Genomic DNA, 27272 nt, shown 5'->3' with positions numbered 1-27272 from the left:
CACAAAGCTTGTTGTTCAATCCCTTTGCACCGAAGAGCTTGGTGCATTTTGTTTCGATATTGGAAAAAAAAAAAAAAACTCAGATCCTCAATATTTAAATCGTCAAAATTCCATAATTAATCTATTGGTAAAGAGCAAACGTGTCAATGAAAAATTAAATTATCACCAGCGCTATTAGTAAAATAATCAACAATGAAAATGAAGGCCAAATGTATAGAAATTTCATCAGACCATAAATCGGTGTGATAAAATATGCTGCAATTGAATAGTTTATTACTTGCTGATAGATTCAATTTTTGAAGGATAGAAATGATGAGATATATGAATTTTATCCAGGCTCTAAGGTGCTGGATGAACAAACTTCGATTACTAGATTAAATATAACGCTAAAAAGTCAGCAATTTTTTTTTTTTTGCTGCGAACAATTCTTCATCGAATATTTATTATTCACCTTAATTTTTCAAAGAGAACCGATATGATACTTTTGATTTTCATGATAAATATTTTAATTCAGGAAGTTTTATACAAAACGAATATGTAACGAAGAAACAAAGAGATTCAAACGTGTGAACATCGTAAGTTGATTGGCAAGTGAATCACAAAGTTTGTGGTCATTCTCAATCGCGTTTCAACTCCCATCGAATAGCCTTAGCCCAGTGGAGAACAATATATGCTTCGGGATTTCCCAAGGACCTCGTATTGCGTTCGCACACAGTCTTATTAACGACTGAGAGTACGTGACGTTGCTCAAAAATTCTTCCATCTCGCCTTTCTCGTATTTCAACGCTGCCGGACTTTCGTAAATCCCCGAAATAATCGTCCCGTCTTCGATGACTGGCGTACGCCGGAATAGGTAGAGCTTTAAAAAAATCTTCGGCAAGAAAGAAGCTAAGGTTTGATTACCTTCCGCATTATTCGCGAGAATAATCGACATAATCGTCGTGAAGTTTGGCATCGCAGTGATTTATAAACGACGATTTGATTTTCGATTGTGAGCGACGACACGTCACGATATTTCGATGAGCACAACCACACTCCTTTGACTAACCGAGAAACTATTGCGTCTAAGGACGCTTCTTGCATCTCAATAAGTCACGTAAGGTCGAATATACGCATTGAAAAAGGGCAGTAACAGACTGGGGACAAGCCAGAACGAATTCAGTCATGGCGATGTGCGCGAGTTATTTTGTTGGAGTTTTTCTTCTTCTCTGGAGCTTAACTTTCGCCGGTAAGAGTTGCATTCGATAATGCACCGGTTATAATCTAATTACATGAGTTTGTACCGACGATGATAAGTTGCGAAACGGAGCCTTGAAGTTGAATAAAACAACATAAACTTGAAAAAAAAAAAATTTTATTCATTTCGGATTTGTATAACTGACGCGTATATTTTCCAAAAGAATATGAAAGTTATTGACGATCAGAAATTTGAGTTTATCGAAATTTCACAAATTTGCAATGAGAATGAAGTCATCATGAATCCCGGGAAAATGAAGTGCAATATTATTGCACTGAAATATAATTACTTCTGTCGAATAATGACACGCCGATTGATATGGCTTCCGAAAACATGGCACAGAATTTAAAAATAAATCATTGAGACGTAATGCAATTATAAAAATCGGTGGTTGCATACATATGCGTCATTCAAATGTGTCGAGCTTTGTTGTGCCAGTGACGCGGGTACTCTAATTTGGGATTTTCACTCATTTGTACGTGCCTTCGTCGATTAGCTCATCCTTTTTATCCGAAAGCGCATTATTTTAGTTATCATCGACTGCGTGTTTCTTCTACGTGTAATCAAAATTAGTTTACCGTATTTATGTGAAACAGAGCACGAACGACTATGGAATATTCCAGAAAAATTAACGCCTGAGCAGTCCCGTGGAAAATCGAATCACGAGAATGACTCGATCCAGCCGAGGTTTCTACCGTTTTCAGCGAGCTTCTCACTCAGTTCGGGTGGATTAACGAACAATGCTCATTCCCTTAATGTAGGCGGTGGAAACGATGGAATAAGCTTTTCACAAAGTACGAGCCAGTCTGGCGCGTCCAATTGGAATGAGGGGTAAGCAAAAATGATTCAAATCGACGCTTATTTTAATTGTAATTAATTATTTCTTCCACACATTCTCAGTGATTCATCTCGCAAAACTCATGATTCATAAGAAAAACAAACAATTTAAAAAAACATTTGCAAAGCTCGTTTGGGAATTATCTCGTTTAATTTTTTAAATCAACTCTCCGAAAGGAACTGTTCAACGAAGTAGATGTTCAAATTATATTTTCTGACATAATCTTTGTTATAGACATCTTTATTTCAAAGTGACAATACAAATAAATGGCATGACGCATTTTCCAGACTGCGAAATCATTCAAGTAAAGGAATTGATGCATCGTTTGGTCGCAGCCAATGGAAAGATGTGTGTTCTTGAATTTGTGGAAAAGTGTGTGATGACGGAGCTCAGATGGCTGCATTTTATCGATGTTACGATAAATCATTGTAAAAATATTCGGCTCACTACGTTTTTGTCTTTTTTCAAGGATTCATGTAAAACTGTGTGTCAAGTTTCAGTATAATTTTTTCCATGCTCCCAGAATCACCAATATTTCTCGATAGTCATGATACCGCGCGATAATCCGTAAACGAATAACAAAATGAAAACTTTCTGTGTCATCTCAGGTCAGGAATTTCGGCAAGTCAATCAAGTTCTTTCGCAGCAGGATTATCGGGAATCTCCGCCTCAGATTCGAATGCATTTAGTGTGAAACATCCAGCATTCGGTGGCAATTCTCAAGCAAACAGCAATTCTTTTGCTCTGGGTCAAGCGAACTCCGCGGCTCACGGTAACGTCGTCAATGGTCAAGCGACTTCCGGTGCGCAGTCAGGAGTAGGATCCTCCCATTCTTCGGCTAGTTCTGGTGCAAGTTCAAGTGTTGCAACTTTGAATTCAAATGGTCAAAATACACCTCAAAGTAGACCGGGATGGAGCAACGTTGAAGCGAATCGCCAGATCGGAGGTGAGCAGAATCATCAAAGCGTCGATTACTGTATATTTCGGGATCATTTGAACGAAGAAGCATTAACCTAATTGACATTAATTCAAAACTTATTCGTCGATGTTCCATTGAAATATTTAGAAAATGATTGTTCATGCAAAATTGTTAGGTCTTTACAACACACACGACGGACGTCCGAAATTGTACGTGACACAAGGGTCTCGAGGATCGACACATAGATTGCCTGCAAGAAAACCAATTCGTTTGGACGTCGATGTAGGAAACACTAAATGGCAGCAGCGCCGTCCGGAAGTCATTATAAGCGGATACCGAGGTCATCGGCAAGGCGCAACGGCACCCGGGAAGACTTGGTCCTTCGAGCAACAAACACGACCGTCCACGAGCACGGATGCATGGACGCAGAATCCTTTAAATGGGCCCAATCCAGGATCATGGTCGCAATCTCATCGGAACGAGAACGAACCCGGCCTTCAAGTTTCCGGAGCTTCAGCTTCGTCTTCTGCTAGCTCTAATGCCGTGGGTGGGTCGGCCCAAAGTCATTCTTCTTCCCAAAGTAGCTTTGGTCCGAACGGGCCATCATCTTCAACGAACAACAGAGTTCACACTTCCGGCGATGCTCAGAGTCAAGCTCAAGGTGGAGCAGCAGCGATAGGACAACATTCCAGCGGAAGCACTCAAGGTTCATTCAGTTCCAGCGCGATAGCAGGAACTTCGCAAAGCAGTGGAAACTCTTTTGGTAGCGCAGTGTCGAACAACCGTGGGCAGAGCTCGCAAGGCCAGGTCACTAGCCATGCAACGGGCATTTCGTTCGCACAGGGAACGGCAAACGCCGGAGCTGTAAATCACGTGAGATTCCCAGATTCGGATAGCAGTCAGAATTTGCCGACAGAATTTGTGCGAGTTTTGCCAACAAACTCGAGAGACGAATGGGAGAGACGGAAAAGCCGAACGCGGAATCCGGTGGGCGAGATTTTCATGGAAATCAGCGACACCGTCGCTGATATATTTGACATCTGATAGCTTTTGTCGATTTGTATAAATCCCCAAGAATTCTCAAATAAAATGTTCGAATGACGATCGACTGGCTGTTTAAAAATAGCTGGAGACAATCAACGATAACAATAAGCAGCCAGATGTGTGGTTACCTGGATGAAAGAACGTGGCAATTAAGCGGCATAAATTAATCGGTCCGCTGCTCGGTGAAGTGAAAAAAACAATACTCTCGCTCGATTCTCAGGCATTTTTATTCTTTTTTCTCCACAAATGATACGCAAACTCTCGCTCCATCTCGATTCAGCTTCACGATGCTAATCCTCGGTCGATGGATGACGTAATTCATTTTTTAATTGTATCCCTGAGACGCCACACGTCTCTGTGTTATAGCAAACTGGCGATCATTCGCTCGTTGAGGCCGTTCTAGGAAACTGATTTCCACGTAGATTAATGTTGTGATGATCTATGGGCTCCGAGCTATGTTAAATACATCTATTCAGGATGTCTACTACTGTGTATGAAGAGATTAATGCGTTACGAAAAGCGTTGGATTTTCCGAAAGGTTATCAGCCGGAACAACAATTCTGAAAAATATATTCTCTGATTTTACATTATTTTTAACGACTCTCATGCAAAAGTGCATTCTACATGAAGCAGTGATTATTGCAAGAACCATTCTTTTTCTCACCTTTCGGAATGCGGACCCGGATCTGCAACTCATAATTTTTTTTGTCGTAAAAAATGATACTACGAGCCTATTAAAATATCGAAGACATTCGTCGAGCTCCTGAACTTCTACATTGACGAAAAAATGCATGGAAAAGAAACCAGTTTTAACGATGGTCGATATTCTAGGAATTTTCAAAGAGTTTTATCAGCCGCGGGTTACTTGTCATGGATTTTCTACTTTATCAGCCGACGATCAATCAATGTTGCCTCGTTCGTTTTTATCTTCCGTCAAACACCACCAGCTATATTACTCATTCTGAATTTCAATTAGTACGTTTATGACTGGATAACAATCAGTCGACACGCAACTCATTCACAAAATATCAGGATTTTCCACCTAGCGATCGATACGCGAAGGTAGACGACTCGCAGTCGTTACACTGAATTAAAAACCTATTTATCTGGGGACTTTCCCGGTAGAGCAGTTTAATTATCGCTCATTACCAAGCTAATTTTCAATCGCTGGCTACGTCCGACATTAATCTCAGTCCATTTCCAGCTAAACTCTCGATCTCGTACTTCAAAGGAGAATGTGATTCATTCGAATTGGGATTTCGAAGAAATTCTTTTTCCATTTTTCAAGGCACAAATGAAATTAATCGATCTTCAACATTCTTTGACGTAACATAAATTCGCATCCAGGGATAATAATTGCACCAATCAAATGAGCAATCGTGTGACGTCCTCGCTCAATATCCGTTTTTTATGTAAATCCTTTGAAGAATAACAAATTACGCTTCAACTTCTCAAAGAAGAAACAATAATATTCGTAATTCATTAAAAGAGAAACATTGACTCTTTCCTTAAACAGAAAAAATTATAATTTGCTGATAATGAATAATAAAATTTATTTAATCGCGAAAAAAACCATACACCTTGTCCCATTAGGAAAATAAAAATAGCAATGGTATGTGAGGATAATGATATTCTGCAATTACACCGTGGCGCCGCCAGACGTAGGTCAATGGAAAGATCGTTGTTGTAATTGTTTGTTTCATGACTATATATTGACGCTCTATGCCGCACTTCGAGCCAAGGTTGAACTGGATTAACATTCATCTCAAGTGTATAATAAGCTTTGGGAACAACATGTAAGTAGCATGAATGTTACGCAGCTACGAGATCGGCAGTGCCCGATTTCACTGGATCATCATATTTTTTTACGTTTTGGAATTCAGATCGTCGACGCAACGTGTAAATATGTTCGGTTTTTCTAACGACTCGTGGAAACTACGTGCTTTCCAGTATATATTAACCATTTAATGACCTACAAATTGAACTTCGTAACAGCGTTCCAGTCACAAATTCGTGTAATGGCTTAAAAAGACAGTTTACGGAAGTGATCGATCGTTCACTTTTCTGGCAACAAACTACGGCAACACTGATTCGTAAGAAAAAAAATTTCTAGCTCAACAGAACTTTCGCAACACATCCACTCATTTGACAGCTGACTTTGACTCTCATTTTTCGAATTCAAATGTCAAAAAAATGTCAATGTCAAAGTTCAAAATTCAGCTGTAGGAGACGGAAGTTTCGAGACTCGGCTGTGAAACGAAGCAAAAAAGTTTTGTTAAAATAGAAAAATAAAACTACCACTTGATAAAAAAAAATGTTGTGAGTGCGTTTGATTAAGAACCCCCACAAAATTCGTTTGTGGGGTTTGTGGAGAAATGACAGTTGAATTTTGAAACGTATCTCACTGAAGAGCGATCGATCGAAATGATTTCGGCTCGCAACAACTGCGCTCACTCGCAACAGACGATTCATTCAATCCTAACCGATTCTCCGTAATCAGATGATCCGTTGCTTCTTCTGATAAACTTTTACCCGCGTCCCGCGAATCTTTGAACTTTGTTGGCTCTTCTACGAGTTAGAGATCGGTGCATGCCAGTAGAAAAATCTGAGTCCACTTAATTGTGGTTTTTTTTTCAACTGGTCACTGGTTCACCACGTTATTCTCGGTAACGATGGTATAATTATTACAATCGATTCGTTGGGATGATTCTCAAAGCAGTTCGTGCCAAACAATCGCACATATAGTAAGTGAGCGATAGAAGAAAAAACTTGAGCAGAGGTCGTGTTGCGGTTTTTCCCTGGAAAAACCGAAACAGGGATCCCGCCGGGTGGGATTTGTGAGTGATGCGGAACATTGTCGAAGACGTAAACAATGGCGGCCGAAGCTCGTATCGTTTTCATTGGCAGACATGATTCAAACGTTACGTAATCATGCCTAGGATCATCGTGGAAGGATACACGTTTGCCTATAAAAGATGAAGCGTCAAGTATTCATGATTCAGTGACTAGTCGGATCTCGAAAGAACGCTAAGAAATTTTACACAGTGCTTATATTGCAAAACAAATCGAGATATGTGGTGGTTAAGTGCTGTGGGCACGTTGCTACTGGTAACCTCCCTTAAGGGTTTGCCATTGGACGTAAATCCTGAAGCTGGTGAATACACAATTCTTTCTGTCTTACTCAAATAACCCTCTCTACGTATCGTATTTGGCTTTCATGAAAAATCAATCCTGCACTTGTAGAAGTCGTCCCAGCCCTTTTGGAGAACACGACTCTAGCAACCGAATTGAAACCACCACCCATCGATGAGAGTATCGGTACGAGACACGGGGTAGTCTACCTCATCAATATCTACGCCGTAACGAATTCATCTGATATCGAAGATGGGGAAGAAAAACTTACGGACGATGTGATCGAAACTATGCCAGGAATACTAGGTAATACAAGTTTTGGCAGAAGAAGGTTATCGTAATGATGTATTCGACGACTTGAAAGAAACTTGTTTTATACGTAAATACGTTCGTTGACAGAACCTTTGGCGACGGTCCTTCTGGTGGTCGAAGCCGACGATGAGGAAGATCCCGTGAGCCTAGATGACATAGCCAAGGACCTCCAAGAGGAAGGTTTTGAGGTTGAGAAAGTAATGAAAGATGGAGAGACGAAAGTCATCAAGGTAGATTTCGGTGAAGATCCTGAGGCTAAACCCGGAAACGATCTGGCTGTCCCGGTTGTGAAAAATGTCGAAACGACGACGAATAAAGTCCGGAGGAAACGTGCACCGTGCCTCAAATGTAAACTAGGAAAACTGTTGGGAGGTGGAGGCGGCAATTATGGCGGTGGTTATGGTGGAGGCGGATATCCGGGTGGTGGATATCCAGGAGGTGGATACACCGGAGGTGGCGGAGGCTGTGGTGGCGGCTGTGGAGGAGGCGGCGGTGGAGGACACTATCCGAGTGGTGGTGGTGGTGGTAAGAGTTCTAACGACAAAATCGAATATTGAACTAACATTATTCTTACATCCTTCTCAACACTTAAATCCGTGATATCGTCATCAGGAAACACCGTTGGAGTTATTCCAGTCGTCGTTGTCCCAGTATCTGGATATCCTGGAGGTGGCCGACCTCACGGAGGTGGAGGAGGTTATCCACAAGGCGGTTATCCTCAGGGTGGAGGAAATTATTATCCAGGTGGACAGCACAATCATGGAGGTGGTGGCGGTGGACAATGCCAAGTATGTCAAGGTCAAGGTGGCGGAGGCGGTCAAGGTGGTTCTTGGAGTCAATCTTCAGCTCAAGCTTCAGCCCAATCCTCCTCCGGCACTTGGTGAGTTTGAGTATCAGAGGAAAATCAATAGATTTGTAGGCATAGATTCATCAAGCAATCGAAATTAATTCTATTTGATTGTTGCAGGTAATCAACCAGGAAAATGAAATTAACGTGACCAATCATTCCAGAAAATCACTAGCTGCGATATGTACAAAACTTTCTCAATAGAATATTTCATCAAATAACGACTTCTTCACGCGTATTGATCACGCAATAGTGAAAAAGTGTATTCTTGACTGTTTAATTATTTGTACGAAAAAAAAACTCACTGTTACGTAAATCTACGCTGTCTACTCTTTCATACTCAAATGCCGTTACCGACCTTCAGATGTTTTGCAATTTGTACAGCCAATCATTGAGAGTGTACAAGGAATTTTTCATATCGATTATTTAGCATTGGACATACTCAGAACGTAAACAAAACTGAATCATCGAAAGCGTACCGAGAGGTTTGAATAATTTGGCTTCGGTCTCGGACCCAAAGAAACGCAGATTACTGAATGAACGAAGATTCGGTGCTTCAATTCAGCACCAATTTCGTGAGCTGGCAATTTCGCGAAGGATTTCGTGTTACAAACGCACAGTGGCATGCACCCAGGAACTTTACTGCGGAGGACATTGCTCCATCTCAAATACGGCGATGCTCTGTCGAAGAGATGTGTACTTACGTACGTACTTTTTTCGAATCCACATGGCGAATAATCACGCAAGCAGACCGTTCAGCTGAAAAACTATAAGTAACACGATCGCAGGCATGAAAGGGAGCATTTCAGCTCGGGTCTTCGACCGCCCAGTGTTGCAGAAAAACTTGTGTACGAAATCAAGGCTCCCTCGAGAAACGGAGGGAAAAAAATTCGCAATCTATTTTAGCGATACGCCTTGGCGATTTTGCGTTCCGCTAATCCGGCAGAGTTAGCACTCTCATCCAACGATATTTCACCTCGAACAGTCCACTGTTCCATAGAAACGCTGACGATTTTCACAAAAAGGGATAAATGTATGAACGATTCTAAAAATTGACAGTTCCGGAGTTAACCCACGAGGAATGTTCTCAGTCCCTCTGTGAAAATTGATTAAATTTTAAGGAGAGTAACTGTTTTACAATAACGCTGCGCGACCGGAGCGTGTAATTTCTATGCATTTTATCTGTACTTTCGGCGAGATGAGCTTTGCCGGAATGCAGATGATTATGCAGCATCACTGAGTTCACTAGTGAGGCTAATAATTTGCTGCACGCATCTTTGCACTCTTCATGATCTTCCATTCTCTCGCTACTGCTTTTACGGATATAGCTTTGCTCGCATTTTTCCGATGGCAATAATTATTCGTCGTGTTGAATGTACCGTCGAGTTGGAGTCTATAAATACTAGGGACAGGAAACGAGGCTGTTCTCTGTGGTCCGGGTGTCTGAGCTCAGAAGGATCGTTACAGGTTAAGCGGCAGAGTCTCATAATATTGTTCCTTTCTTTTTCTCTCTCTCTCTCTTTACATGCCTGTAGGTACACATTGCTCGTAGCAACCGCGTGCTGTAATTGCTATTTTTCCGTCTCCCTCTTTCTCTTTCTCTCCGAAGACACGGGTGAAGATAACGGTAATAACAACGTTGTTCTCCGATTCTTTATTAGCGAGTAAGCGAGCATGTCCCCGTCCTAAGAACAATATATTTTTCCTCGCCGAAATACGATCGACCTGAGCCGCATTCCAAGTCGTTAAAAAAATCATTTCGCCATTAGTTCTCCGAGAAGGAACGCTCCTTTTCTGCTCCGGCTGCTCTGTGTTTTTCTCGTCGAGCGAACGTCTCATTCGACGAGGACTCTGTCCGGTAGAACGGGTTGGAATCGAGTTGATCGGGAAATGTGGGTTTACAGGTCGTGAAAGACCTGTTGCGAAAGAGCCGATAGTCTGCTCCGGTCACTCCCTCTTAGCACGTGGAAATCAGCGTCACCCTAGGGAGCTTTGAATCTACCGGTGAGCATGCACCCGAGACAACGCTCACGTCTGCACTCGACATGAGCCGTACACCCATACGCCGCGGTTACTTTTCTCGACTCCTTTTTCCGGTCGACGACCCCTTGCCGGCGACCGTCGGCCAAAATGCAACTAGAGAGAAACCGAGTGGAAGTAATCGTGGCCGAGGCCGAGAGAATTCCTCCAGGACTCGCACACGTTTATGTTGAGCTTATAATTAAAGTCCATCTTTGAGCCTAGATTTTAATTATAATTGCTGGTTAAACGTTTGTTAAACTCTACAGTTCGACGCAGGAATATGTATGTGAGTTCTCGGAGTCGCAGATTTCAATGACTGCCAACTTTTTATGCTTCAAATCCAGTGGCAATCAAATTAGCCATGCAAAATCGATTCATTTTCCATGTTTCTTTTGCTCCCCCAACTACGTTTCGATACTTCAATAGCTCTTCGGATAATTAGTATTTCCGAGCACGCGATGATACCGCAACAAGCGTAGAATACGACGTGTAATTGGTAACGATCAGCAACCGTCTAGCAGTCGTCGCCCTCCGATCTTTCGAGATCAATGTCAAGAGCAACCTCGCGTATCGTGCTAATTGGCTGGTAAAACTGGAAATCGATTCAACACAGATACACTTTTCTTCCAACGATCTATATCTGTATGTCTTCGAGCAGCGTGGTATCAGGTCTCTATTCGATCACAGAGACCTTTCACGCAGGTTTTAACGATTTGCACTAATTATTTACAACCGTTTTATAGCCCTCATCTTCGTGATTGCGTACTGAGGTGAGCGTGCGCCTGATCACGTTGCTACAAAAATCTATTTATAATCACGCACGATTGGGTTAGCGGTATTTGTAAGGGCGATTTGAAAAAAAGGGGTGAAATTCTTTGAAAATTTGAACTACTGCGTCAAGTAGTTTTTATGCATTTTCTTTATTTTCTGGGTAAACGCGACGAGTCAATGAAATCTTTGAAAGCAAAATTAAGTTTTTGGCTTTCCATGAAAATGGAAGTTGTAATTATTCAATTAATATATTTTCTCGAAACTTAAACTTCAGAAGATTTTTCAAGCTAGCCTGAGTCAGTGATTCTCATTTCCTCGAGTCCTCAATCAAAAAGAACGTTGAGTGATATTGGAATGATATTTCAGTTGGAAAAATGATTGCTGCATTGACAAGAAGCACCTTTTTTCTGTGCGTGCTCGCAACTTCTCATTCATCCAACACTTACATGTATTTCTTGTTATGAGGGAATAAAATAAAAAATTCATTAGTGTACTGAAAGCTTCGATTGTATCGTGATTTGCATCCAAGTATTTGAAAAAATTGGGAGAAAAATATTCATGGCAGCTTTTCAAAAAACTATTTTCAGAGTGTCGAAATTTTGGACGGATAACATATTCATCGAGTTTTTTTAATCAATTTTTTGCTGAAAAAAAAGAATTTTCATTTCAAATTAAAGTCTCTCATTGAACACTGTCCAAAAGAGTTTTTAAACCACTGGAATCTCGCAGCAATTAATTTTTCATCATGCACTTAGTTTGCTACCCGTGAAAAAAAACGCTTATTTTTAAGGTTGTTCAGTAGCAAAACTCGATTTCTTACGGAAATTTTGAAAAAAAAATATATGTCGCGCAGAAAAATCTAACGAATCAATTAAAAAAAAAAAGTAGTTCTACCGTTTAGTTTTTCAGATATTGCAAGTTAAAGTTCTATGGTTTCTCCATCTGAACACATGGTAATCGTCAAACAAAAAATGTGTATCGAAGTAACTCGAGAAAGGTTCTTACGATTTTATTTTTGAAAAGCACAGCGTCGAGTATCTTCTGAAAAATATTATTTTTTTTTAAATATGATCTAACGTCTAGTTTTTGAGAAAAAAATTATTGTTATAAAAATCGTAGAAGAATTTGGGTGGGAGAATTTCAAGGTTCCCGACGTGGCGACGCTGTCATATTTGAGACAAACCATGATCATCACTATATTTTAGGACGCTGCGCTTGTCTCAGGCAGCTGCTTGTGTACAGTGTTGCCACGATTAACGCTATTCTGAGCGTTGATTTCTATACTCGTATATATGCATACGGCATGAAGTTGCATTCTAACAGGGGCATAGGCAAAAGAAAAAATATAAAACCTCCAAAATGAGGAGCCATTGTAAAATTTTAGTAAAACATTATTTTTATTAATTTAAATTAAAATATATTTTTTTACTGATCATTAAGGAAGTTGAAGCATTAGAATGAAAATGATGTCATCGCTTTTAATAAACCGATTGCATCTTATAAAGTGAAGTGTAATAAAAAATCAGTTAAATTTTCAGACAGTTTAGGAGCGTCGTTGCTGAGAAAAATCAATAACAATTTGGGCCAAATCTTATGCAATCTTAGGGAAGTCAAAACACGTTCAGTGATATCTCCGTTAAAAATAATGCTAAAAATATGAAATTTTTTGGGCAACATGAGCAAGGCTTGCTGAATGATGTCAATTTTCCAGATTTATTAGGAGATTTGCTGAGATTATATTAATAATAATCTGTTTCCCGTGCAGTTTTTTGAAGCTAGGATCGTCACCGTTCGTGTTTTCGACTGAGCTTTCACCAGTTATTCGTCTTTTTTCCCCCAACTTTTCTTTAAAGTGTATGCAACATTGCCAAACTGTAAAATGGCTTAACTTTTGAAAGATACAGGTCATAACTTTTGGGTATTAAAAAACACTGTACAGCCTCAACTTCCTTAACGATAATTTCAATGATTTTTGGAACATATTTCACAACGAATAATGTTGTAATAAACAGGAAGGGGGCTGCACCCTATTTTTTATAAGGCACTTAGCTATCGAACTACCTTAACCGCCCTGGTATCCATACCTTAAGCGTCTTAATTGCTACTGAAATTTTTATCGCATTGATTTCATTGCAATTTCTTGCTACACGAGTTCTTTGAGATAATATTGAGTCCTGTAATTGTACACCTTCGTCTTCAGGCATCGTCGATTCCGTTTAATTAAAACATTCACTCGCTTAATACCGTGATAAGAATAGTATCAGGTATCATACTGTAATGTGTCATTTGTCGATTCCGAAGCCTTCAAATGTCGCGCTGCAACATTTCCATATTACAGCGACAATTTCCATCGATAACGCCGCGATGCTTGAGGCTCCTTGAAAGTAAAACTTCTTTTACTTTATGCTCTAGGAAGTTTATCGTTGGTTCATTTTATAGCATTTACATATGGAATATTCTGCTACACTTAGTTGTGTTCGAGAACGGCCAGGACCGTTGTTCCAACCGAGACTCAGATTCACAGTCTACTCGTTTTATGATAAGGAAGGACGATAGGCAAAAGACTGTAAAATGCAGCGGTTGCGGACTCGTTGCTGGTGAAGTAGGCAACCTGAGTGCAATAAAGATTATTCTACAAGTCTGTATATATGTATATTTATCCATGGGGGGGGGGGGGGGGAGAGGCAATTTCACGTTATATTTCTTTTTGGAATAATCTTACCATTTTTAAACTCACCATAAGTCGCCGAAAAGAAATTTTTTCCAAATTTCTCTTCGTCCTTCCATCAAGCTCGCGTTGCACGGGTCTGGTAAGTTGAGTCATTCAATGCGAAACGTTTTCAATCACGTGTCAGGAAACATTGACTTTAATAATGAATATTATTCCATCCAATTTTCGAGAGAGATAAGAATCATTTTCACACATTTTTCCCTCTGTTTTAAAAACAATATAATATAGCAAATCTGCTACAAAGTTTTCCACGATGAGAATTTTTCAGAGGAGACTGTTTACAAATTTACATGGCTCATGTCGCTACTGTAACTGTGGAATGAAAATTAAGATTGTTCTGTGCATTGAGAGTATCGGAAACCTAATATATTACTTCGATTGACTGTTCCAGGAATTTTTCGAATTCCAACCCACTAAATTGTACCAAAAAATTCCGAAAAAGTTGCCATCAATTGAAAACCTCAACCGATGAAGGTTTTTTCATTAAATACTTTCTTCCTGTCTGGGGAAAATTTGAAAAAACCTAGTCGATTCCAAACGATTTTTTTCAACTTATTTCACTTTGATAAAAAACGAAGTTGTTCTCTAAAAGTAAAACTGTTTTCTATAACAAAAAGCCAAAAAACAGTCACGTTAAGAAATGCATATACGAGATCAGAAAAAAATCAGAAGGATATAAAAGTGAATTTGTCCTTTTGAAAATGTTGTTCGCTAATCTTCATTTTTCGAGGAGCTATCAAAATTTAAATGCGACTTGAATTTTTGTCGGGTCATTTCATACTTTTAGCCGGTCGTCTATACGGATGTATTTCCTGAAGCTAGTGATCTTCAGCATCTACTCATTAATTGAAATGACGTCCGACTACCAATTCCTCTTGGCTATATACAAATTTCAACTATATTTAAAGTACTGCGACTGTTAAATTATGACAGTTTAAATCATCGAGAAAAAAATGTTGAATATTTCGACTCGTTAAATATCACAAATTTGCTGTTTTTTCATAGGGGAGACCGGGGCAAAACGGGATACCCGAAAAATGAGAGAAATTTTTTAAAATTTTTATCCTAGTCCGAAAAGAACATGAAACATATTTTTTCCAAAATATCTTGTTTTTTTGGATTTCGATTTTTTTTTCAAAAAATTCGTTTTTTTCAAATTCTCTTTTTTTACATCACTTTTAAAGTGAAAACGTTTTTGCACAGATATAAAAAAAGTATTTGTAAATCTGCGATTACTGCCTCGCAGATTACTGTCGTAGACAGTAATCGCAGATATATGTTTGCGGACCATCATGTGTGGTTACACCTGCACACTAATCATGTGCCCACTGTGCACAATTTTGTCACTGAATCCACGATTCAGTGGTTAAAGAATACAAATTTTTACAAAATAAACATTGGCAATCTTCGTTATTATTCATATCATTAATTTTTAATTGAATTACAGAGGGTGCCTTCGACGTACGTTAGAGCGTTGTAAGCGCTGAGAGCGCTCGCAACGTGCGCTCGACTTACGTTTGAGCGCTGTAAGCGCTGAGATCGCTTCCAACGCTTACAGCGGTAAGTCGGAAGCACTCGGTTACCGGTGTAAAATATAACCAAGGTGCATTGAATTAAAATCGTAGTAAAAAAAATTTCATGAGTTTTTGAAGGTTACCCCGTTTTGCCTCGGATTTTTTTTTTTTTTTGAACATTGAACAAAATTCCAGTACATTTCTTAGTTTTTGGGAGTAAAAAATAGACAGAGCTTCCCAAACTTCTGAAAAGTTCAATATTCCCTTAGGTATCCCGTTTTGCCCCGGTCTCCCCTATATTTTTTCGTCAGTTTTTGTCGGCATTAAAAACCGTGGAAACTTGAAGTACTTGCGGATTAACTTGGGGAATGATTTCACGAATAGCCCGGCATATCTGAAAACCGAAATACTGCGGCTATTTGATATTATCCGACATGAAGCGCCACCTGAATCATTACCGAACGAAAATAACCACAGGTACATCTTGCTCTTGTTGTCGCACACACTTAATTAATATTCCAACTACCTGTTTGAGTTCTGCTTCGAAGTCGTTGTAGAGTGAGCGCGGAAAAAAAGTGCACGCGCTAGAGTTTCCGATTTACAAGGAGGGAAACGAGAGGCAAATAGGAATAAATCGAGATCACGATTAGAGACGAGCCTTTAATTCAATCCACGTGCATCGCGCATTTCTACTTATCCGTGTGTGCCCTCAGAGCTCTTGTATATCTTTGCGTCTCTCCGCAGGAACGCACACGGAGACACGATGGGAACTTTTGCAAGAGAAAGGTGGAATATATATGTGTATGTAATAGAGAGGAGGAACTCGATTCGTCGAGCCGAAAGGAACCGGTTCCAACTGGCCAAGGGAAGAGAGACTTCCACATGGAACTCTGGCTCGGCCGATACGATAACATTACATGTATATGGATACCGTGCCCATCGTACAGGGGACGATAGCATAATATTCGCGGCTTTCTTCATGGTGGAGAGTGTCTGGAACCTCCTGGAGTGTCTTATAAGGAAGCCGCTGGACAAACGATAAAATGCCTCGAGAAACAGGTATTTCTCGGGACTGTTAAATCTTTGGAGCGCGAATTCGAGGCATGTGTAAAATGAAAAGGTGAAAAGAAGCTCAAACTCGATCAAATTCGCTGAGAATTTATTGCGTTGAATATTGAGTAGCCGAAGGCACGCCATGTATTTATGATTTTTCTGCAAAGGTATTATCAATTATCGTTGATTAAGAAGATCGCAGCACTGGCTCGAATCACTGTGATTACGTGGCAGGGACGAGATTCATTTTCACGAGGGCAAGGGATTTTCGAGTTGATTGAATTTATCGTGATTAATTGACCCCGCGGAAGAGGAACTGTTTTCACACTTTGCTCTTCGCTTCTCGCTTGCTTCCCATCACACGTAGAGACAAGAGAGAGAAAGAGCCCTCGTAGGACAACGCGGTATAATCAATGGAGCGACGACCTTGATTGACAATTTTACTCTCGGCCTAGATTGCAATAGGGCCATCCTGCTTGGCAATTGCGATGATCCGTAGCCGTGCACAACGCACTATGACAGTGTGTGGATACGCATAGATTCGTATGGTCGTTTCACTCGCTGAGTGCAAGAGCATTGATGAGTCGAGACACGACGCACCGTGAATATCCATATGCATGTCATTAACAGCTCTCGCGTTTCCAGGCAGACCCGTTGCACTTTTAGCTCACCAATCCTCGCACTTCTCGCAAACCAAGAATCGTTCTGTATGCTGGTCACTGACAATCTGAATCTGGTGGCTGTAACGAGAGACAGAAGAAATTTTATTTTTCAGAAAATACGGGTCTGTGTTCCTTCTCTTCTAATGACAAAGTTCGGTAAAAAAAATTCTGGACTCAAGTACAATAGAACAAACTGAACGAGACCCTAGTGCAATTTCAATTGGTAGAGTTGAATCTGTCGAATAGACATTTTCATAATTCAACGATCAAACTAATTCGGTATCGAGGAACTGAAGAGATATGATTTGTGGACTCGACTTTATATAGCACGTGAAAAAAGGCTTCGCCGCTCTTGTCATTTCAGTGGCTGAAGTCACTCGAATAATTGAATCAAATTAATTGTTATTGCGATGTTGTAAATTTGAAAAAATCACAAATCTGCTTATAACACGTACATTGATGTAGGAATAATCAACGATTCTCCTTCATTTATGGAGTTGACCTTTTCTGGAGGATTAAGGGGGAAACCACATTAGGAGGCTGTTTGACACTGGATTTTTGGGATTTTTATCTGGGGGGAAGAATTAATTAGATATTAATCAAATTTTGACATCATTTCATTCATATTTCGAACAGTTTTTGTGAATTTTTTGAATAATTTCAGCCAAAAATAACAAAGTTACGCTGTCATGTCCGATTCTCATGTTCCGATTTTCATCGGAACTCAAAAAGGCTTTGATTTTATATTAATAACTTATTTTCTACGAATATGAATCCCAATGCAAGTGAAAATTAAACATTTTGCTGGTGTTGGAACAATTTACTTCGATTTTCACGATTTTTTCTCTAATCACGCATAGAAAAATACCCTTAAAATCACGATAATCATCTCACATGTTGGTTTATATAATTCGTAATTTTATAAATATCATAATTTGAGTTAGACTGCACGCAAATGTGAAAAAAGTCATGTCGAGATAAACGCGTTTGAAAAATACATTCTCAGAAACTAGAAATTCAAGGAAGTTAACAATAATGTAAAAGCGATTCCAGCACCATACAGCAATCCTTCTTCTTCCTCGCAGGCTTCGTTTCGCGCAAGACTACCTGAGGTAATCCTCCACCCTATCAAAAAATCCGAATTTTGCTTTGAAATTTTGACAGCATATTCTTGGGTAGTTAAGTCAACGTTTTATGCAATAAAAAAATCGGTTTTTTTTAACATTCTAATGCAGTTTCCTCCATTAATCATCGTCCGATTCCGATGATTAAATTGATTGAAAGCAAATCGCTGAGAAATATAGATATTCTCAGTAAGACGAATCGATTCTGTTGAGTTGACATCCCATGAAATTTCATTTGATGTTAACATTAGTTTATACTTTGGGAACGAAAAATCGATTTGTATGATAATATGAAAAACAAAGTTACGCGTGGGCTTCGGTGTAGCACGTCAGCTGTCGAGGAGCTTTATTTTTCTGCGATCATCCGCATCATAAAACCTGATGTTAATTACGCTCATTACGAGCTTGAATCTTCTCATACAAGGCGTTTTTTTATTCAATTTGTCTTCCAAGTGAAAAATTGATTATAGCAATCGATCAATGAAATAATTACTAAGTGGGATCAATCTGATGTTAAGCACGCCTTTGAAACATTTTTTTTTCACGGATCCTCGAACCGGCGGTTCGTAGAGCGAGATCATTTTTATTCCAACGGAGTAGCGAGGATCGCGTCGCAATTAATCAAAAAGGCTATCGATCAGCGGCGAGGGATCAATCGAATAAAATTAAATTCATACAATGGTCCATGAGTCAGCGCATCGCAATCTGATTTTTATGAAATTATTGCGAAATTGTATTACCCAACGAGTCATCCGTTGGAATTCGAGTTGTCGCGTTTTATTAACAATTATGAAAAAAACTTGCGTTCGATTGGACCTGCGACATTGATTATGATCGCACATATAACGATTTTAATATGCTCGTAAAGCTCACAGTTTGCATTAAGAAAATTGGTTTTCATGCTATTGCCACATATCGACGTGCTAACGATGCTTTCCATTTTTATTTACAAAGCAATTGCGAGTCGTCGTGCTTGAAACTAACTAGAATAGTGTAATAAATCGCAGCTCAAACCATTATCTTCTATGGCTATGGATGAAAAAGATTCCGTATTATTTTCAGCAAATAAAATTGTTGAATTAAAAATTTTCTTAAATTGAAAAATAAATTCCTACCCCGAATCTCATTGATGCTATGCAGTGGAATAAAGCACTTTAGTTAACAACTTCTCGTAACTTGCGTTGCAGGGTTTCGATTTGCGAAAACCGGAAATTATTGATAGCGCGTCTAAAAAACAAGTTGGAGTGTAAGAACCAGTGAAGATTGAAACAAGTCGATGAAGCTTCGTCGGTTCTTTTACCGCGACACAGGCTGTCGAATCTCCAAAACTGCTTCGTGCGCTCATTGTTTTATGTTGACAAGAAAGATAATGATGTTGATACGAGATCAAGTTCTATGAATGAGCGTTACTCTTGGAACGTGACGATTCATGTGAGCAACTCGAGGTGACTTTTCACGATTATTAACGACGAATAGAACGTGGAAAAAAACGCGTCGTGGAACTTTCTTTGTTTCTGATTCCTTGGCTCTGTAGCATTGGGACTGAACATAAAATGTTTTTTCACGTATAACGAAAAGGCCGGTCGACAACGTAAAAAAAAACTCATTTTTTCCTGGTTCGCTTTCATTATGAATGATTTTCGTGATTACTCGTAATAATTTAACTCGAATTCACCCTCCCATTTTTCTATATATCTGGCCTTTTCGCTCGTCCACAACATCATCATTCCCTCGTTAATCTCAGAAAAACAAGCCGTGAGCCTGCGCTGGTTCAACACAATATAACCAAGCAAATCACCGCTGTACTTTTCTTCTTTGGATCCTCGAAACTGCAGACACCTTAATCGTTTCCACGAAAGCCTATTGCCCTCTCGAACTGAGATGAAGGATTTAATATATCTTCCCAAGAGAGCGCTGTATCTCTCTTTCCTCTTGTTCTCTCTCACCGTTTCTCCTTCGTCTTTCCTCCCGCCGGACGAAAGTTTATGGAATATACTGGCAGTGAAACTCCTCGTGGAGTGCACCGAAGAGGAGAGTATTCGCAAACGCTTGGAAAAAATTATTTTAACGAAAAAAACGTCGTTGGCAAGGAGCGTTGAAATCGCGCTGAGAAATTGAAAAGTCAGGAAAAAAGATCTACGATGTTTTGTCTCTTGCCAAGATTACCTGTTACTTTCGTCATCATCGAAGGATAAATATGCAACAGGATTTTCTTTCCAAGCTCCAATGGAACTGCGTACGTCGATTTTTTCAATCAAACATCTTATCGCGATGAAGATGGATGGATTGACGTTTATACGGATATTAATACAGACATGTATGCAAGTACACGCGCAATGTGCTCACCGGAGGTTTAATATAAGCCACAGGAATTTTATTCGAGGTGAGAACCTTCACCGTGGCTCATGAGGTCATCTATTAATCGATAGTGATCGGAGGTGCTTGTAATATTCCAATTCGAGTGTTGAGCAATCGAAATACTGAGCTAAAAAAGCACGAATACCAGACAGTGAAGCTCAACGCTACTTCGATCATTTTCCTAACAAAAAAATGGAGAATCGATAGAGGGCAACGATCTTCTCTTCCTAAAATTTCAATTTCTCATATTTTATACTTGCGAAGCGAAGCGAAATCGCGCGAACTTAGCAAACATAAAAAATTTCAAAATGATCAGAATTTTATGAAATTTGGCGAACATATTCTTTAGTGCCAAATTTGACAATACAAATTTTTTAAGATTTTTCTTCTGTACAGTTATCGAGTAATTGATCACTAAAGTTCACGTGTATAAGCATAGCGTTTCCATACATATAGGAAATTCCATTCCGGGCATAAGAAATCTGCTTTAATGCGTAATTACTCGACAACTAACCAAAAGAAAATTTTGAAAAAAATTGTGTTTTCGCACTTGATGTTGAAGAACATTATCACCAATTTTTTTGTCAAAAAAAAAAAACAAGAAACAAAAAAAAACAAAAAAACAAAAATGATCAATTTCTAATTATTTAGACTTTTGTACCATGCATCGTTAATCGAATGGATGCTCGCCATTTTTGTACGGGCAGATGAACAGATGAAACATTCAACAATGCATTTTTTTCCACGATAATTAGGCTCATGTAACGACGAACGCGTATTACGACACTGCGAGGGAGCGAATAATGAAGATCAGTGTGCGATTCCTCTGCCGCGCTGCTCTCTTTTTCTTTAATGGTTCGCTTTTTTCGCGGCAATATTAACGGAATGGTATTAACCCCGAGGGCGCCCCCTCGGGTGTTGGCAAAGAGGCGGGTGGGAGCCGAGCCGGTGTTGGGATGGACGGGAAGAAGAGAGGAAGACCGCATGTATATAAAGGAGAGTCTTAGAGGCCGGGGGGCCCAGTACCGTTCGAAGATGCAAGCCGCTGGGATGCTGCGTGGGACGGGGGCCATGGGCGAATTCCACGTACTTCTCATTGGCACCCTCATTCTCGCGTTCATCGGCGAGAACGCCCGTGAGTAGCGGAAAAAACTCCGCTTTTTGATAAATCGTGATTAAATCGAATGAATGATATCGAAACTGCGTTGTTCTATGAATAACGTGATTTACATGGTATCAAGTGCGACGAAAGATTCGACAGTGGAGGAGTACTCGAGTGCTGTGCATCGTGAAAATTTTCGTGGTTATACGTTAACATCTAATTAATCGAGTGCCATGATTATCGATTGTCGACGATTTGTCTCCACGAGTTCTATTTTTATACTATAAATTTGACGTAAATTTTATAAATAAGTCGACAAAAGTTGTTCAAATGTTACTTTATCTCGAGATTTCGGCTCAGACACGTTGAGTATTTCGTTTAAACATCACATGCATTTAATTATCGTTTCATCGCTTATTCGTTCGCAGATGCACTCCCACTGCAGGTCTTGCCAAACATCCCTGGATACATACCCGTTTACATAAGACACGGAGATCAACCACTGGATGAAATCAATCCAGCTTTGGCCGAGGCTTTTCACGAAAAGCAGATTCTAGAGGTAGAGTAATATTGTACTCGCATAATCTTCGTGTTAACTAATATTATAAATGAGCAAATTTATTGTTTTGTTTGTCCTTCCTTCACGCCCTTACTAAGCAACCAACCGTAACATAAGCTACTTTTGGTCATGGAAAAAAATCAAATTCCCAAGAGAGATTTACAAGAATATTCGTAAAATTGTCCTCTCTTCGCGTCCCATCGAACCAACCAAACGACATGATTTTTGGCATAGAAATAGTTGAAAAGACGACGAGTGACATTGGCTACATTTGGTCATGAAAAATCATTAAGTTACCAAGGAAGATTTACGGGAATATTCGTATTTTAACAGTGATAATCGCTCTCCTTTCAATGCTCGAAATTTACATGTCTCAGCGGTTAATGGAAAGACACACAGCATTGTTTACACAAGCGTCCTTAAATAGTGCACTGTTCTGTTTTCATGAACGGTGTCTTATTCCTCCTGGCAAAGTTTTAAATATAAATAAATAAATAAATCAAAATACGCGGTAGTGGCTCGACGCCAAGTATTGAAAGAAAAAACGAGAGTGTAAAAGAAAAGCCAGCGCGAGCCTTGCCGCACTCTTGTATACGAGAACATGTCGATTTATGACGCCACAGCGCTTTTCAAACCGTTCTCGCGGACAAACCATTGCAGTTAAAAATTTGAAAATTGGTGATAATTTTTATTCGATTTTTCTCTTTCAATTGATCCTTTTTGCAAGTAAATCCGTCCACTCAACCCTCAGATATGATGATTTAGGCGATTTTTAATTTACTCTTTCAAGATAAAAGTTCTTCTGAACATGAATTTAAAAAAAACGCTTTCGTCGTCTCATCTTAAATTATTGTACCGTTTGATTTTTATCAATCAAAACTTTTTTCACAGTATTTGGAAAAAAGTGTATAAAATATTTTTTCAGTACGACCTGATTTGACGAACGTTACTTTTTTTGAAAATTTTCATTATTATCGGAATAATTATTCCCGCCACGTTGCAATCGGTTGGTTATTTGAAAAGTGTGCGTCGTGCGTCGGAGATTTTTTAATAGTTCGAAACGCCCGCGCTAGCGAGCAATCTTCTAATAATTTAATGAATTATTTGCGAGCAGAACACACCTCCGGAACGGTTCGGTAATGCTCCCGACGACTTGAGAAAGAATATGGAGAACCACCCGTCCTACGATGACGAGGAGGACGGTGACGAGGGAGGATTGAACGCGGGATCACGAAGAAAAGGAACAGTTTATTTGATCGGTGTAAGACAATCGGGTGACGATAAAACGAACGATGGGAATTCGAGGTCCAAAATTGCACTGCCGTTCGAGGTTCTCCAGCGTGAAGCAATTGAGGTAAACTCGGCGGATCATGATGAACCTGAAAAATCCAAGGATGTCTGGATCGAGGAAGCCGGGAAGCAGAACAGTGCAAGAAAGCCAATCGGCCTCTCGAAGGAGGCGGTTATCAAGGTGAGCCAGATAACCGTGAATTTTTTCTCGTTATGGTACATTATTATACCACCGAAGAACTCGACCGAGCGTTAAACTCTCGTATATATTCTTCTCAATCTCATTCCTAACTCCTTCGTACCTTTTTCGAAGCAAGACATCGCGTCAAATAATGTGGGAACGTATAACGAGCGGTAAATTTGTGTAATTGCTTGCGAGTTTGTTGGCGCGAACGGGCAATGAAATTCATGATAATTATCGGTTGAAAAAAGCAATTAGAGCAATTGAAAATTTATGAGAATATTTTTCTTTCCATTTTTTTTACCATTATCCCACATTGCGGTGTTCCACTCTTGCAGAGGCTTTGCGGATATTTACTCAGGCTTGCTTCTATATCGTTACGTAGAAATGTTTCATTGGATTTTTTTTTTTTTTTTTTTTTTTTTTTTTTTTAAGATTTAGACTCTCGTTAGTTGTTAAAGAAAGTTTGCTGGAACAAATGTCATGATCTTTCATCACACAGGCAGGTGGACTTCCAGTTGATCTCAAGGATCTCGAGAGGCTCGCAGCCGAAGTGGAAAGAGAAGAAACGCGTCCGAACGATCTTTACGATGCAGTGGTCGCTGAAGATCGCCCTGTCCATTCGTACCGACGTACAATGAAAAAAAAATTAATCGACGGGGAAGCGACGAAGGAACGAAAAGACTTTGAACGAATCATCGATGATGCAGATGACAGGTTGATCCTGCCTATCGAGGATCCCAAAGAAAAACATTCCAGCAAATCGAGAACTAGCGAAAGAATGTTGAGGCCAGCCAGAGATCCAAAAGAGTCGAGACCGAGTGATGAATCGATCGATTTCATGGTGCAGGAAGAATGATCCTTCAACGTCATCGTCGAAATCAGATTCAGCAAACGGAACAAAAAAAATATATTTTTTTTAATCTCTCTATTCAGTCTACGCAATTCAAGAGAATCCATAGTTACTTGTAAATTTTTTATTCACGATTTCTTAGAAAATAAAGACGAGAACAGTGTCAAGAGTTTCTGAGAGGCTGGATGCATTTTTGTTGATAAATGTGTCGACATTATCACCGAAATGATTTTATTGCGTCTTTGCGTCGTACCTGAGTATAAAATTGTTTTCTTTTTCTTCAAAACTCAACACTTACGTGCAGTCGGTGAAAAAGTAGATAAAAACATCGATCTTTTCTATTTTACATTTGAGACTTTTGCCAGAATGTTGATTCCTGTGGTTAACGCGCATGCAGCCAATTCGAACACGGTCCAAGCTCAGACGGTCGAAAAAAATGGAGCGTTTATAAAAATTTTTCGAGGGCAAACCTAAATTCAGGCGAATAAGTAAAAAATCAAGACGACGGCGATCATCTGAAGTTTTATTGAAACGTTTTTTCATGTTTTTCTTAATAAATTAACGAGTGGTTACGGAAAACTTGAGTGAAAAATTGATCAATATCTCGGGTTTTTTTTAAATTGTTTGAAAGTAAAACTCAAAAATGTATATTAATTAGTGAGAGAGAAATAACGAAATGTCCAAGTTCGTCAGGTTCGTTGGAAAATTTTCATGGGCGATTGGTTGCCAACGTAGATTTCGAGCTATCTTTGACTCCTCGTACCGTGTAATCAGCGTCGCCACGTTTGAGCACGAGAGTAGCCGGAAGTACCGATACAGCGGAAGTCAACGTGCTCGTTCCCGAGTAGATAGGGTTAAGTTGACGATACGTTTGGTCGTCGAGAGTAATGATAAACCGATCTCTGCTTTCCTGATTGAATCTCTCGCTCAATATGACGAATGCTCTTCTTCCAAGTGCGCATAAATACGCTGGCATTTGTTTGTCGACGTCCGGTATGTAAATTTCGCTGATCGGACTGCACTGAAATTTCCTCGTGATCAAGCCCGAGTCATTGAAGAGTTTTGGCCTCTCGACTACTGATCCAGCAGGATTTGGAGGATCGACACGAACTCTCGTGTTTCTTTCGTCTTCCCCAGAACCATGAAGCCGGCGTCGATTCAATCGGCCTCCGAAAAAGTTAGGGTGATTCCCAATTTCATTTCTGTCTTTCAAAGCTTCGCGGTTGCTCGGATCGGCGACTCGAACCTTGGCCAATTTTGAGAGAGCCTCGAACATCGTCGAGTTCACTTGACGTTGTAGGTGATCCGAGTCCCCGATTTTCTCTCGACTGTTAAATGCTCCATTGAAAAATCGTGAATCCTTGTCAAATCTATTTTCAGAAGGACCCATCATGAGTCTTCGAATGTACTCCAATTTTCGGATTCCAGAAATAACCGAAGGGTGCAATTCGGCCTCTTGGTCATTTATCCATGGATCGGGGTCGTTGGGAATTTTCGAATCACAAAAACTCACCAACAGCAATACAAGTCCCAAAGTAGAAATATTAAGGATCGACGTTTCTCGTGACATCGCAATATCGACTTGAACCGCAAAGAAATTGTCACCAAATAGGCTATTTCTGAACTGGTCACTTAGCTTCGTCTTAGAACGGTTAAATTGAGATAAATGAACAAGCAGAGCGAACGATATCAAGCTCTGGGAGACACTGAATCCCGAGAGAGCACACAAAAAGTCAAAGAAATGTGCCCCACACAGATGCACGAAAAGGGGAGGTGTGAGTATACCGAACAAAGATTATTCGTCAGTATTTAACGTATATACGTACAGGGAAGAAATATGTATAGAGCGCACTATTAGTATGGGGTCTCCACTCTCTGTGTCCGTCGACCTTATCTCCTGTTTGGACATTGCTTGCGTGCCTCCGAGCCCGCCCCATCCTCTCGCACAAGTGGTTTTTCATCTAAAATATAAACGCGAGACTGCTCTCGAATCTCCATTGCAAAGAAATCTGGCCATGAATAAGCGTTTAAATGGTTTCCATCGTCATGGATTTTCCGATCAAGTTATTGGCTGAATAAGATTTAAGGTAGTTCATGCACGAAACAATTTTCTTAAGAAAGTCTTGAAATTTATACAGAGTTCAAATGGACTGACACGTATATCAAATTTTAAAGGGTTTGTCTCATTGATTATTGAAATAAATGTATTTAAATATGGAGAAAAACACACAGGGGTATAGGGACGATGAGTAAAAATGGATTATTTTTTCATATAACGTATGAACGCTTCTTACGAAGTTTATTAAAAAGTACAAAATAACAATGAAGTATATTATGAAAGTTTTAAAAAAAAACTCGAAACGATTGTCTTACTGGTGATAAAGATAGGGTACTATGGGGCAAAATGGACACTTAAGGGTTATTTAAGCAAGTTTCATTGATGAGCATATGGTCTTTCAACTATTTTTGAGCCCCAAAATTGATGCCCAGTCCTTGTTTCCCGAATTTCGTAAAAAGAAAATTTTGGGGCAAGACGGACACAGATCCTGAGAGGCATGAAAATCGAAAAACCGACATTTTTCGAAATACAGCCGTTCCAAGCGACTGTTCCCGAATAGAATGTCAACTCAGCAATATAACGAAAGGAACGGGACCATTTGGACCCTCAAACCTTGACATGTAAGAAAGATAAATGAGCCAAATCTTGAAATTCTTTTTCGAAA

At 39.7% G+C, this 27272-nt stretch overlaps 4 protein-coding genes across 7 annotated transcripts; 3 read left to right on the top strand and 1 right to left on the bottom strand.

Moving 5' to 3' along the window:
* Positions 1-996: 996 nt before the first annotated feature.
* Positions 997-4102, top strand: LOC122407562 (secreted protein C-like). Of its 2 annotated transcripts, none has more exons than XM_043413871.1 (4): positions 997-1228; positions 1861-2068; positions 2684-3021; positions 3170-4102. In XM_043413871.1, exons 1-4 carry the CDS (start codon positions 1165-1167, stop codon positions 4036-4038), a joined length of 1479 nt encoding a protein of 492 aa, XP_043269806.1. In that variant the 5' UTR covers positions 997-1164; the 3' UTR covers positions 4039-4102. The 2 variants fall into 2 exon arrangements, with proteins under 2 accessions (XP_043269806.1, XP_043269805.1); XM_043413870.1 differs by having other exon boundaries at positions 999-1228; positions 1834-2068.
* A 2928-nt stretch (positions 4103-7030) lies between these two features.
* Positions 7031-8645, top strand: LOC122407904 (keratin, type II cytoskeletal 1-like). Of its 3 annotated transcripts, none has more exons than XM_043414379.1 (5): positions 7031-7192; positions 7282-7476; positions 7570-8001; positions 8095-8362; positions 8450-8645. In XM_043414379.1, the coding sequence occupies exons 1-5, from the start codon at positions 7111-7113 to the stop codon at positions 8451-8453; spliced, it is 981 nt and encodes a 326-aa protein (XP_043270314.1). In that variant the 5' UTR covers positions 7031-7110; the 3' UTR covers positions 8454-8645. The 3 variants fall into 3 exon arrangements, with proteins under 3 accessions (XP_043270314.1, XP_043270313.1, XP_043270312.1); XM_043414378.1 differs by having other exon boundaries at positions 7570-8004; XM_043414377.1 differs by having other exon boundaries at positions 7570-8007.
* A 12902-nt stretch (positions 8646-21547) lies between these two features.
* Positions 21548-24721, top strand: LOC122408395 (uncharacterized). Its single transcript, XM_043415156.1, has 4 exons — positions 21548-21699; positions 22095-22225; positions 23340-23696; positions 24199-24721. The coding sequence occupies exons 1-4, from the start codon at positions 21549-21551 to the stop codon at positions 24553-24555; spliced, it is 996 nt and encodes a 331-aa protein (XP_043271091.1). The 5' UTR covers position 21548; the 3' UTR covers positions 24556-24721.
* A 334-nt stretch (positions 24722-25055) lies between these two features.
* LOC122408399 (uncharacterized) lies at positions 25056-26264 on the bottom strand. The gene has a single exon (XM_043415166.1). The coding sequence runs from the start codon at positions 26117-26119 to the stop codon at positions 25259-25261; it is 861 nt and encodes a 286-aa protein (XP_043271101.1). The 5' UTR covers positions 26120-26264; the 3' UTR covers positions 25056-25258.
* Positions 26265-27272: the final 1008 nt, after the last annotated feature.

The sequence above is a fragment of the Venturia canescens genome, chromosome 3 (genome assembly GCF_019457755.1).
Source record: "Venturia canescens isolate UGA chromosome 3, ASM1945775v1, whole genome shotgun sequence".
Classification (NCBI taxonomy): domain Eukaryota; kingdom Metazoa; phylum Arthropoda; class Insecta; order Hymenoptera; family Ichneumonidae; genus Venturia; species Venturia canescens.
The sequence above is the reverse complement of the archived record's forward strand: the minus strand, read 5'-3'. Positions and strand labels throughout refer to the sequence as shown.